The sequence below is a fragment of the Malaclemys terrapin genome, chromosome 6 (assembly GCF_027887155.1).
Source record: "Malaclemys terrapin pileata isolate rMalTer1 chromosome 6, rMalTer1.hap1, whole genome shotgun sequence".
Classification (NCBI taxonomy): Eukaryota; Metazoa; Chordata; order Testudines; family Emydidae; genus Malaclemys; species Malaclemys terrapin.
Window position 1 is genome coordinate 54482038 of NC_071510.1, and position 13051 is coordinate 54495088.

Below are 13051 nucleotides of genomic sequence, written 5' to 3' on the forward strand. Positions count from 1 at the left end.
AACAGGTGGGAGTTGTCTTACCAACTCTGAGAGGCCAATTAAGTAAGAGGAAAAAAATTTTTTGAAGTGATAATCAAGCTAACCCAGTACAGACAGTTTGATAAGAAGTGTGAGAATACTTACAAGGGGAGATAGATTCAGTGGTTGTAATGGCTCAGCCATTCCCAGTCCTTATTCAATCCTGAGTTGATTGCGTCTAGTTTGCATATCAATTCCAGCTCAGCAGTCTCTCGTTGGAGTTTTTCTGTTGTAAGATAGCCACCCGCAGGTCTGTCATTGAATGGCCAGACAGGTTAAAGTGTTCTCCCACTGGTTTTTGAGTATTATGATTCCTGATGTCAGATTTGTGTCCATTAATTCTTTTGTGTAGAGACTGTCCGGTCTGGCCAATGTACATGGCAGAGGGGCATTGCTGGCACATGATGGCATATATCACATTGGTAGATGTGCAGGTGAACGAGCTCCTGATGGTATGGCTGATGTGATTAGGTCCTATGATGATGCCACTTGAATAGATATGTGGACAGAGTTGGCATCGGGGTTTGTTACAAGGATAGGTTCCTGGGTTAGTGGTTTTGTTCAGTGATGTGTGGTTGCTGGTGAGTATTTGCTTTAGGTTGGGGGGTTGTCTGTAAGCGAGGACAGGTCTGTCTCCCAAGATCTGAGAGAGTAAAGGATCATCTTTCAGGATAGGTTGTAGATCTCTGATGATGCGCTGGAGAGGTTTTAGTTGGGGGCTGAAGGTGACAGCTAGTGGTGTTCTGTTATTTTCTTTGTTGGGCCTGTCTTGTAGGAGATGACTTCTGGGTACTCGTCTGGCTCTGTCAATCTGTTTTTTTCACTTCAGCAGGTGGGTATTGTAGTTTTAAGAATGCTTGATAGAGATCTTGTAGGTGCTTGTCTCTATCTGAGGGATTGGAGCAAATGCAGTTATATCTTAGAGCTTGGCTGTAGACAATGGATCGTGTGGTGTGTCCTGGATGGAAGCTGGAGGCATGTAGGTAAGTGTAGTGGTCAGTAGGTTTCCGGTATAGGGTGGTATTTATGTGACCATCGCTTATTAGCACAGTAGTGTCCAGGAAATGGACCGCTTGTGTGGACTGATCTAGGCTGAGGTTGATGGTGGGATGGAAATTATTGAAATCATGGTGGAATTCCTCACGGGCTTCTTTTCCATGGGTCCAGATGATGAAGATGTCATCAATGTAGCGCAAGCAGAGTAGGGGCGTTAGGGGACGAGAGCTAAGGAAGCACTGTTCTAAGTCAGCCATAAAAATGTTGGCATACTGTGGGACCATGCGGGTACCCATAGCAGTGCCGCTGACTTGAAGATATATATTGTCCCCAAATGTGAAATAGTTGTGGGTGAGGACAAAGTCACAAAGTTCAGCCACCAGGTTAGCTGTGACATTATCGGGGATACTGTTCCTGATAGCTTGTAGTCCATCTTTGTGTGGAATATTGGTGTAGAGGGCTTCTACGCCTTTAGTCAACACCATTACCTGGACTTTATTCTCAGAAGCAGACTGGAAGCCTTTTAGTCCTGATTGTCCCTGCTCAACTCAGACACACAGACATTAGGTTTCAGAAAGCCATCCTGACTGCATGCATTTCACCCCCCTCTCCCCCCAAAAACACACCACAATGTTTTTTTGTTTATCAATGCCAGGAAGAATTGCTGCAGGGAAATCCAATCTGGCCTGGCAAAGAGCAATCAAGGCAGTGTCACAGGTGAAAGACGAAAGGGGGTTTACTCTAGATATTTCCTGACACACAGAGATCAGGAAACTGCATCAATATCTAGTCAAAAAAGTTCAAGGTCATTACCCCAAGAACCATCACTCCTCTTCTGGATATAAGAGAATGACTGTGCATCCTCTGGACTTTGAAGATGCTTACAAGCATATAGAGATACTTCCTAAACAACAGTAGGATTTGCTGTAGCGAGAACAGCACTGCCAGTTATGTCTTGCCTTTTGTGGTGGCATAAGCTCTGCATTTTTTTTATTAAATGCACTCCTATCCTGTGTAGATACTTGGACAATTGAGGGATTAGAGATAACACTCTGGTGAGTGCTGAAACATCAATCTGTCACCACTGGGGTGCCGGAGTTGTTAGAATTCAAGACTGACTGCTGGGATTCTGGTAGTTATTGGTAGGGCTCCGTGTCTGTCACAGAAGCTGAGGAAGTCATGGATTCCGTGACTTTCTGCAACCACCATAACTTCTGCAGCGGCCAGTGTGGCTGGCTCTGGGGCCAGCTGATCAGGTGGCTCCAGGGACAGCCACACTGGTGGCTGCTGGAGCTGTCATGGGGCCAGCCGCACCAATGGCTGCTCAGGTGGCCCCAGGCAGGTGGTCCTGGATACCGCCCGAGCAGCAGCCGGTACGGCTGGACTTGGGGACTGCCGGCTGCCTCCAGGACCGCTGCTTAGGATCAGCCGCTGCTCAGCAGCCCCCGGCAGCTGGTGCCGCTGGCCCCAGGGCACATCCCCGCCCCCCCGCAGCGCCTCTCCCAGCAACAGCTCCCTCCAGGGACCTCCCAGAGCAGCAGCCCCCCAGCTAAAATTTAGTCAGGGATTTTTATAGTACAAGTCATGGTCAGGTCATGGGATTTTATTAAAAATACTCATGACTAAATCGTAGCCTTAATTATTGGAATACAAAGCCTCCCAAGTAGTTTCCATGGCAGATCACTATTAAAAGGTTTTCAAGTGGACTTTGAGGTCCTAATGGAAGAAAACAATACAAGGACTTTCACAGCACACCTGGCTAACAGACTCTAAGCCTCTTTAGCATGGTAGGAGACAAGAGGCAATATTTAATTTGAAATCCATTACTAAGACACCTCTCGTCCAGACTGTAGTGATGACAGATTTGTCCACCATGAGAGAAACTATGAATACAGAACGCCACACACTGAGAACATGGTCTATCCAGAAACAGTAGTTGCACATCAGATGTCCTGAAAATGCAAGCAGTCTAAGAACCTTTAGAGACCTAGTATTACACAAGGTGGTCCTGGTTCAAGTAAACAAAACAGAGAGACACCAAGTCGCACCTGCTGGCAGCCCTGCAGCACAGGAAAGAGCTTTATTCTATAAGATTTTCCAAGCTGCCACATACATGGCAGAGAAGATCGTCATCATGCAATTTATATTACCGATTCTTACTGGTGGTCCTTAGATAAGAGAGAGTCAGCACAGCTTTGACTAGTCAGGGACACCAGAGATGAGTTTCTTTACTACCCACTGCTACAAGCTGCCAGTCGTCTCATGGCATGAAGGAGACCACATCAGCAAAGAATGTCTTCACCTATATATTTCCTTTCCACCAGCCCAACTCACAGAATAGATTCTGCAATTCTCAATAGAAAAAACACTCAGTGACCATATACCAACCGGCCCAGACAGATTTTAAACTGTTACAGATAGCCAAAGGCAGTCCCATCAACCTGAGAATTTGGACTCAGATCTCTCAACCAGGGTATTAGCCCAGCCTCTCCGTCACAAGGTAGAGATCATTAAGCATAAAGGGTAACGTTTTCAAAAGTTAAAAGTTTAAATAACTTAGAAGCCTAAATCCTCCCACTGACTTTCAATGGCATTTAGGCACTTTTGAAAATGTTACCCGCCAACTCCAAGCCTACCATTTTCAAGGTCATCTTCCATACGAACCTGTAACTCCAAAGAGAGAAGGTTTGCAGGGAGGTACGATCAGGCCCAAGGGGACTCCTTCTACTTCAGGGGTTCTCAACCTTTTTCTTTCTGAATACCCTCCCCTCCCCCAACATGCTATAAAAACTTCATGGCCCACCTGTGCCACAACAATTGTTTTTCTGCATATAAAAGCCAGGGCAAGCATTAGGGAGGTAGCAAGCAGGGCAATTGCCCAGGGCCCCATGACACAAGGAGCCCCGTGAAGCTAAGTTGCATAGGCTTCAGCTTCAGCCCTCGTGGCAGGGCTCAAAGCCCTGGGCTTCAGCCCCATGTGATGGGGCTTTGGCTTTCTGCTCTAGGACCCAGCAAGTCTAATGCCAGCCCTGCTTGCCAGACCCCCTGAAACCTGCTCACAGCCCCCAGGCTCCTGGTTGAGAACGACTGCTCTACTTGGCTCACAAAGACTGCTGGCTCTCTACCTGCAATCCCAACTGAAAGTCTAACTGCATCCTAGTTTGACAGCTATTACAGACTAACCAGAGATAGACCAACACTTTAGCAATCCCGGTCATCAAGTTAATACAGGGATTGACACTTTTGTTGTTTTTAATAAAACCCCCTATGCCATCCAATTATTAATGTGATCCTGACAAAGTTGATGAAAGTTTAGATTGATCCATTCAGTACCTGAAAACTCAGGTTTCTTCTATGAAGGTCAGTTTTCTGGTGGCAGAAACTTTAGGTTCTTAGTTTCTCTCAATTTGAGCTATTTACCAATTTATTTTATGCCAGATTATATAAGGAAATGCTGCAGACTCATCCAAAATGCCTCTCCAGAGGCAGTGTTGGAAATACACATTAACTCGGTGTTTTAAAACAAAAAAGTGGTACTTCTTCCATGCTTTGCCAACAAAGTAAGTTTATCAATGTGAGACATCACTCATAGAAGTTCGAGTGGATATCCAAAATGCATGTTCTCCTGTCTCAGGTTCCCTTCACTGGAGTCCAAATACATACATGGCCTTTATCGAGTGGACTTCCTCGAGGTATCATATGATCCACTGAGCTTCTTCAGCTTCACTTCCCTTTGAGGGAGCTTAGATGCCCTATTTGACCCTGTGGATAGGTCTATGCCACAATTAAACACATGGGGGTTAGCCCGTGTCAGCTAACTTGGGCCAGCCATGGGAGTTTAACTGCGGTGTAGCCATAGTGTGTTAGGCTCCTTCTTGAGTAGGGTTGGAAAAAAAGGGGAAGTACTCTCTCAAGCCTAACAACCAGTGGTGCCAAAAAATGCTGTCATAGTGTATTGTGCAGATCTTCATACCATGAACTTCCCTCATTTGTTACATGCTCTGATGAGCAAGAAGTAAACAATGTTGATATTTAACGTATTATGAGAGGCATCCACATTAGCACCTATGAGATGAACGGGATAATTTGGACCCCTTAGAACTATTGTTTCAGGTTCTGCAAATACAGGCAGATGTGACTTCATCCATTAGCCTCAAATGTGACCCGAGTGGAACTCAGTGACCATAACAGCAGAGACCTTTTGTTAAAGAGTTAGATTGTGGAGAACAAGAAAAGAGCATGAAAGAATTGCCTGTATGCTGTAGTGTTACATACCAGTTAAGCCCTGATAACCCTACAGTCTTGTCAGAATTCTTTCCACACCCATCCCATTGATATTCCTAAGAGGACCATTTCTAAACAGATGTCTAATTGTACATCACAGTGCAACGATCTGGCTGGCCTGAAACTAGGCATTGTTAAGGCTCAATGAGTTGACGCAAAACTGCCCCTTTGGATTGTTTCAAAGATGTTTCCACACAAACGTCTCTAAAGTATAGCTACATGGTCCTCTCAGTGCATTTAGAGCATTGTTGGCTTTGACATCCAGGAGGGGATCCTGTTTCAAGGTCATTTTTCTTTTCAGATATCCCTCATGCTTACCATGCAGAAGTGAGAATCTTACAGAGACAATGGCCCTGATTCTCATGGCATGCTACTCTTACAGTGCTGCAGCTGCACCAGTATATTTGTGCTGCTGTAGCGTTTACTGGTGACACTAAGAGCTTCTCCCATCGGTGTAGGTACTCCATTTCCCTGAGAGGCAGTAGCTATGTTGACGGGAGAAGCCCTCCCATCGATATAGCGTTGTCTACACCAGGAGTTTGGTCAGTATAACTGCATCACTCGAGGGGGTGGATTTTCCATATCCCTGACTGACATAGTTATACCAACGTAGGTTTGTAGTGTAGACTAGGGCTGAGAAGCAATAATGAACAGCAGCCCTAACACTGGCAGATCCAGCCACCCAAGGATTCCCCCCTGCATAAGGCAATCCTCAGGTGGGATAGAGCTGCTGTAGTGGCTATTGCCATAGTCCCCAACAGAGAGATATGGCTGGGGAAGAGGCACCACAGTCAGAGGCCCCTGAATCTGGCTGATCCCATTGTCAAAATGACCCCTTCGGGATACGGGCAACCACCAGGCTGTTCGAGTGTACACTAGAAACCAGGCTGGCACCTGACAGCTCCAGGTGAATGTGAATGTGGCTGGAAGTCACTTTGGCTCCACCTCAAAATCTGTACCAAAAATAATTTGGCCAAGCTGGTGAATCTGGCCCAGTACCTCTAAAGAGGGGAATGTTATTTACTGTCATTCTGCTTCCCTAATACTGTCACAATGCCAGATTCCCACTTATCCACCCGACTGCCCCTCTGAGTTTGTAGGTGTCTCCTTTGTCTTCTCCCCACACTATTTTCATTATAGGCATAACTTTACTATCCTGTTGATCATCTTTAACTTTTTCTTTCCCCTTAGAGCTTTGCCCCTTTGCCAAAAGAACAGAATAAAATGTTCAGAGAGCAGCATTTATACTTGCTAGAAAGTAGAGAACAGCTATCAGGAGAAGGCTTGGCTCAGAAGCTACCCAGTTACTACTGCCCTTAAGGGTCAAACAAGGGGCACTAAGGAGTTGGAGTACTTCATGTGTTGCATTAAAAACTAAGTTCTTTCTCATAAAGTTTAAAATATTAGGATGTTACACTACTGCTTCATCTACATTTAAAAGTTAGATCAATATAGCTACTTTGCTCAGACTGCGGAAAAATTTCACACCGTAAGTACCGGAGTTAGGTTGACCTAACCCCCAGTGAGACGTGGCTAGGTCGATGGAAGGATTCTTTTGTCAACCTAATTACCACCTTTCAGAGAGTTAGTTTAACTACAGGGATGGAAAAACCCCTTCCATCGATGTAGAAAGCATCTACATTATGGTGCTACAGTGGCAAAGCTGAGCCAATGGAATATATACATACCACAGGTGAAGTTATAAATATATTTATGTACAGTCATGGTAATCCATCACCTGCAATACTGTCTAGTTTTGAGTACCTTTAACTGGAGATGTTCAAGTCCTGGATGAGCGGTAACCAAGAACTGTATTATAAGCATGATGAAGTCTTCAGCTTAGAATTTAGAACATCTCTCACCTCATGTTCTTCAAGACCAAATTTCCGACCCTCTCCCCCTCCCCCATTCTCCCAGTGGCATATATGTAACAGAACCGGCTCTTACATGGTTTTAAAGAAAACCACAGCGAAAGTCAGACAACACCAAATAGCTCCACAGAACAGAACTTCTCTGCAGTTTTCTTCTCACTCTTCCTGTCCCACCCCCAAATAACCCCTCATTTCAATTCTAGACCTCTGTTCAACAGGGACCGGCACTTATGCTAAGCAGCATTTTAGTGATAGGAGAAATGACTTCTGGGGTCTCATGCCTGTCCCTCTACCTAACACCCTATAGTAACTCAAGGGGAAGAAACTGTTTTAAAGGATCAAGTCACTAATCAGATCAGCAAAGGACAGACTGATCCACCCAAAGTTGAGCTTGGCTCTCTCACCCACCCTCTGACTGGTCTCTATCTGAGCACAAAAGCCTGACAAATCCAGCATGTGGCACCCTGTATGTCCATTTCAATATGAGACTTGAACCAGGGCTTTGGAGCGGAAACCCGGAGCTGGAGCGCGGACCAGTAGGTTTTATGCCTGGAGCTGGAGCAGAGCAATTCAAAAATTTAATTGCTCCAAATCCCTGTGGAATACAGCAGAAAGCAACTCATCCATTTGAATTTACTAATTCCTAGTGCTCACTCCCCCACTGATAAGAGCTGGAAACAGCTTCAAACACCCAAAATTATATCCGAGCCTCTGTTTCCATTAGTAGAAAGTTAGGCTGATCAACTCAAGTATCATCCAGATGCCAAACCAGTGCAACTGTTCAAATAAACATATGAATTTTATACAACAAATAGTTTCAGGTACTACATCTTTCCCCCCTCCCCCAGTCACACAAATTATAAAAAACACAAAAAAGGACTTCTAAAATGTGTCTTCCTCCACCCACCGAGTGAGCTATACCAGAACCACACAAGCAAAAAAGGAAAGAATGAAAATGATACAAAGTATTGTAAAATACAGTAAACTAAAATAAGATAAGACAAGACTGTTTTCCCCCTCATCTTTCAATTAGAAGTAACACACCAATACTGGCCTCAATGAGTATGTCTACACTGTAGCTGGCAGCAAGACTACCAGCGCAGTAGACAGACTTGTGCTATTATGGTTCAAACCTGCACACTAAAAACAGCAGTGTGGACACTGATGCACAGGCAGAAACTCAGGCTAGCCACTGAAACTTGGCTCACCTGACCCCCTAGGTCTATCTCCACCAGTGCAACAATGTCAACACTTAGCACACTAGCTTAAGCCCCACTAGTGCAAGTCTGTTTACCCAAGCCAAGAGGCTTGCTCTCAGCTGTAGTGTAGACATACCCAAAAGGCACAATGACAATTTACGTGAGCTGCACTACTAAGTCTTTGCCATCTCCACATGTATATGAAGATAGTTACAGTTATTGTGAGAATCACAAGTTATAATTTTTAACTGTATTAGATTAATATAACTTTTGTATTACAAAAAAGCTGGAGAATATCCTTCACTGATTGCATCATGTTCAAGTGTGCAGATGTAATAAAGGCATAGTCTAGTGGTCTAAACCCATGACTGGAAGTTAGAAGCACCTGAAGTTGTGGGGGGGGGGGGGGGGAGAAGAGGAGAGGGAGGTTGTTTATTTTCATAGGGTTTTAAAAAAAAAAAAAAAAAAAAACCAGGTGAAATTGACAAGGCCATGTTGTGCCATCTGTTTCTAAACTCGACACCCCAATGTTTTAAGAAATGGCAGCATTGTGTGGCCTCCAGATGCATATATAATAGAAATACCACAACTACATGCTTCAAGAGAGGTAAAGACAGAGGCATTAGATGCAATTATATATAACATACACATGTATTTAGAATGCCCAAGTTCCTTTATCAGACAAACTACATCTGTCAGACTTACCCTCACCATTTCACTTTTCGTATCTCTAAAACTAAGGATACTTCTCTACCTGACGGGAGAGTTGAGGGCATTTACTTGCTACTATCTATTAGGTGCTTTGAAGGTGAAGCACACTGAAGAGCTAAATATTATTCAATGTGCAGCGTTCCAATTATAACAATTATCTTTTCATACATTTGTAATACCAGATTGTTCAAAAATTAGAGGAAAATGCATATTACACTTACAGAAACAACAAGTTGTGTGTTTGAAAAAGTATCAAGTTTTTTTTACACAGACACTTGTCTACACCAAGGAACAAATCCATGACAAGTTTTAAAATTATTAAATTTGATATATATTTTTTTTAAAGCAAAGCATCAAAATAATAAGTGGTTAAGTTGTGAAGTACTATCTCCCCACATATACCCCTGCTGTCTCCCTGCCCCCCACCCCCTCCCCGAACCAAGATAATAACTCAGGAAGCTTAGTAAAACTCTACCTAATAAAATGTGTTCAAGGAATCATGCTTGTTTAGAACAAACATGCAAAGTTTCACCCCAAAATGTAGCTTAAGGAAGTTGAAAAGCTCATGAAGTCATAGGCTTAGAATTAGATTGCTTCTTCAATTGCTATGCTGTAATCAAAGCCGTGAAATCCTGTCGAACCTCTGAGGTTCAAATTCTAAATCTTATGGTTTAAATTACGTTGGATTGTGATGGAAAGAATATTTAAGCACTATCCCTCTTCCCATCCCCCCAAGAAAGATTTTTTTTCCCCACCCCACATGTTGGATTAATGCCAGATACTCCACGCACAAACTCTATATGTTGTATACATGAAAGAAACCAAAATAATGGTAAATGGCCACTCATGTTCCACATTAATTTATAAACAGGATTCTAAGGGAGAGAAATATGAATGAGATAAGACAAGAAAGATGATAGGAACAACAGTAATATTTAATTGTTACCGATAAGATAGAAAACACACATAGAAAAACATCACATTTCAAATAAGTGTGTTAGCATTTACATTGGACACGTGGAAACTTCAGCACTTTTGGTGATACAGCGGTCTATTTAAGTGGCTCTAGATTCAAGGTTTTAACAGGACTCAACAAACCTGCTCTGAACTGCATGAAACACAGCAGTTGCCTCTTCCCACTGCCTTGGGTCAAATGTTTGACTCTATCTATTTTTTATGAAGTTATGACTTGAGAATTATACTGTATAATCTGTTCACAATGTGTGTTACTCCTACTAATCTTAGCAGGAGTTATATAGTGCACGCAATGAGCATTTTTAAATTAAGTATTTAGAATTCAGAAGGAAGTAGATCAACGATGCAGACTATATGAGCTAGTGTCAAATACAATGCATCATGAATTTAAAACAGGCTAAGCTCTAAATTAATTTAGGTGAAATTCTATTAGAAATATATGAGAAAAGGAAATAGCTTTGTGGTATGCACTAATCAGTAGTACAAAGGGGAAAAAGTTACTGAAGACAAAACAATGCTATTAAGCACAACTGCTAATACAAAGCATTGAGAGCTAGGATGAAAAGAGGTCAGAACACACAATTTTCCTTATATTTATCTCCAAAGAGTCTTAACAAAAAGTAATTCACATTTGCCAAGTTTTACCTAGACCAGAAATAGTCTTTAATTAGTAATTTAAAATTAAAAAGTCTCTAACCCATGTCCATAAACGCAGGTTTCATTCAGCAAGATATCAGCATCTTAAGATATTCAGAGATTATAAAGCCAGAATGAGCCATTGCTATAATTTAGTCTGAACCCAGTATAGAACAGACCATAGAACTTCCCTTGACTTCTGTTTGAACTAGATATCTCTTTTAGAAAAGCATATCTATACACTATGCAGAAGCTTTAACTGTTATGTCTCCAGCAACATACTGACTACTCCAAAAGGTGGCAGAAGCTTAAAGTCTTGTTATATCTAGTACCCAATAGAATTTAAAGGAACCTGCAAAGAAGATAGACAAGGAAGAGACTCAATTACAATAATGAAACTTACTTTTCCTTCCCTTCCAAAACAGGCTTTAATTCAAAATAAGGGGTAAAGAGTGTTTCATGTGAGCTCTTCTATTTTTTGTGTAAGGAAGGAGAGCAGAATGATTTAATGACTCCCACTTGGGAGAGCGAATCTCTTACTTGTAATTACCTTTTCCCTATCTACCCGATCATAGATTCTCCTCTCAGTTGCAATAAACTCATTACAGGTATAACTGTGACTAGTTCCTACTGCTCCGTGCCCCAATTCCTGCACACCTTTATATCGCTGAGTGGCAAGTTATTGTTGTTTCCGTTTTCCTCCCAATACAAATCTACATTTATCTCAAACCGGCTCGTGGACAACGGGAACAGACCTGGGGCGGGGGGGGAGGGATGTCTTCTAGTTGTTTCTCCGTTGGCCAAATTCAGACGGGCGGGGGGGGCAAAGGCCTCCTATTTCAACCCAGCGGCCCCTGCTCAGCTCAGATCTGAGTTATCTGGCCCCCACGTGGAAAGAGGAAGGAAGCGGGGCGACTCTAAGCATGGGCACCATCAGGCTCTGAAGCACTGGGCTGAGGAATGGAGATGCCTGCAGTCTCTTACCTTGTCTAGCTCATCGTGCAGCTCGGCCAGGCTGGGCCGGATGAGCTTCTCGCCCAGCTCGGCGGCCGTGTGCCGGTAGTGGTCTATCCTAGGCACGGCGTCCATGGTGTTGTGGCCGAAGGTGCGCAGGTAGTAGGTGTTGGTGTGGGTATCATAGTAGTAGTGGTGATGCCCGCCGCCACCGCCCCCAGAGTGGAGGCTGCCCTCACTCAGCACCGTGTCGCCCCCGTTCTGGAAGCTGACACCGCCGCCCTCCAGGTCCCCGCCGTGCTCAGCCGGGCTCTCATCACCGGCCGATGGGTCCACAAAGTTCACCCGAAACCTGCCCTTGGCTTCCTCGCTGCCCTTCGCCGCCGCGCCGCCCTGCCCGCCAGGTTTCTGGGGCTCGTCCGCCGCCGCCCGGCCAGAGCCCTCTGCCACCAGGTCCACCTGGAAGCGGCTCTGGCTCGGACCCAGCGGTCTGCACAGCGCATCCCCGGCCGCTGTCGCCGGAGACAGCCCCGCTTCGGGCTCAGCGCCTGCGGCCGGCGCATCCCCAACGCGAGCCGGCAAACGTGACGATTCCTCAGCGCCTCCCGCCGCTACTGTCGCCTGCTGCTGCCGGGTGGAGCCGGACGGCGGCTGTTTCCCCTCCATGTCTCCGGCTCAGGCTGCAGCGAACAAGCGACAGCCCCGGCTGTCTCTGAAACCCGAGCGGCGGCTCCGCTGCTTTAAACGTCCAACCACCAGCCGGGCTGCCCCAGACCACGCAACGCGCCGCCCCTCCTCGCCTCTCCCCTCCCTCCGCCGCAGCGCCAGGTGATGATGATGCTGCTACTGCCGGGGCGGCTCTTCTGTCTCGTCCGCCCGCAACAAGCCCCTGATCCCGGAGAGACGGGCAGTAACAGCCGCCTTGCTGCGCGCTCCGCACCGGCACTCCGCGCGGGGCCAGCGACCCCCGCCCCCGGCCAGGCGTCCCGGCTGAGGAAACACGCGGTGCCCGCTCCCCGCTGAGCTGCCTGACCTAACCCCAGAGCCACCCTGACGCCGGCGAGCGGCGAGCCCGACACCCCGAGCAAGGGCCCCACGCACGGCACTGATACCCCGAGCAGGAGGCGGAGCGGCGCTCGCCCAGCCCCGAGGCACTGACAGCGCCGCGCTGCGAGCAGCCGGCAGAGCGGGCCGGGCTCAGCCAATCGCCGCTCCGCGCCGCGGCTCGGGGCTGGGTCTTTAAAGCGACACGAGGCCGGGCTGGCGGCGGAAGTGGCTCCTTTCCACTCCCCGTCCACTGGGACTCGCTCGCCTTCGGCCCCAACGGGCCTGGCTCCGCTTCCCTTCCCGGGGCTGGTGCGGCAGCTGGGGGCGCCGCCTGTCTCGGAGGCTCCTCCTGCACCTTCC

At 46.0% G+C, this 13051-nt stretch overlaps 1 protein-coding gene across 1 annotated transcript in view; it reads right to left on the minus strand.

Moving 5' to 3' along the window:
* SLC12A2 (solute carrier family 12 member 2) overlaps nucleotides 1–12699 on the minus strand; it is a 120780-nt gene extending 108081 nt beyond the window's left edge. The window contains exon 1 of the mRNA XM_054031296.1: nucleotides 11675–12699. Within this exon, the coding sequence (XP_053887271.1) occupies nucleotides 11675–12310 (636 nt within the window). The 5' untranslated portion in view covers nucleotides 12311–12699. The remainder of the gene's footprint in view (nucleotides 1–11674) is intronic.
* Between the last annotated feature and the right edge of the window lie 352 nt (nucleotides 12700–13051).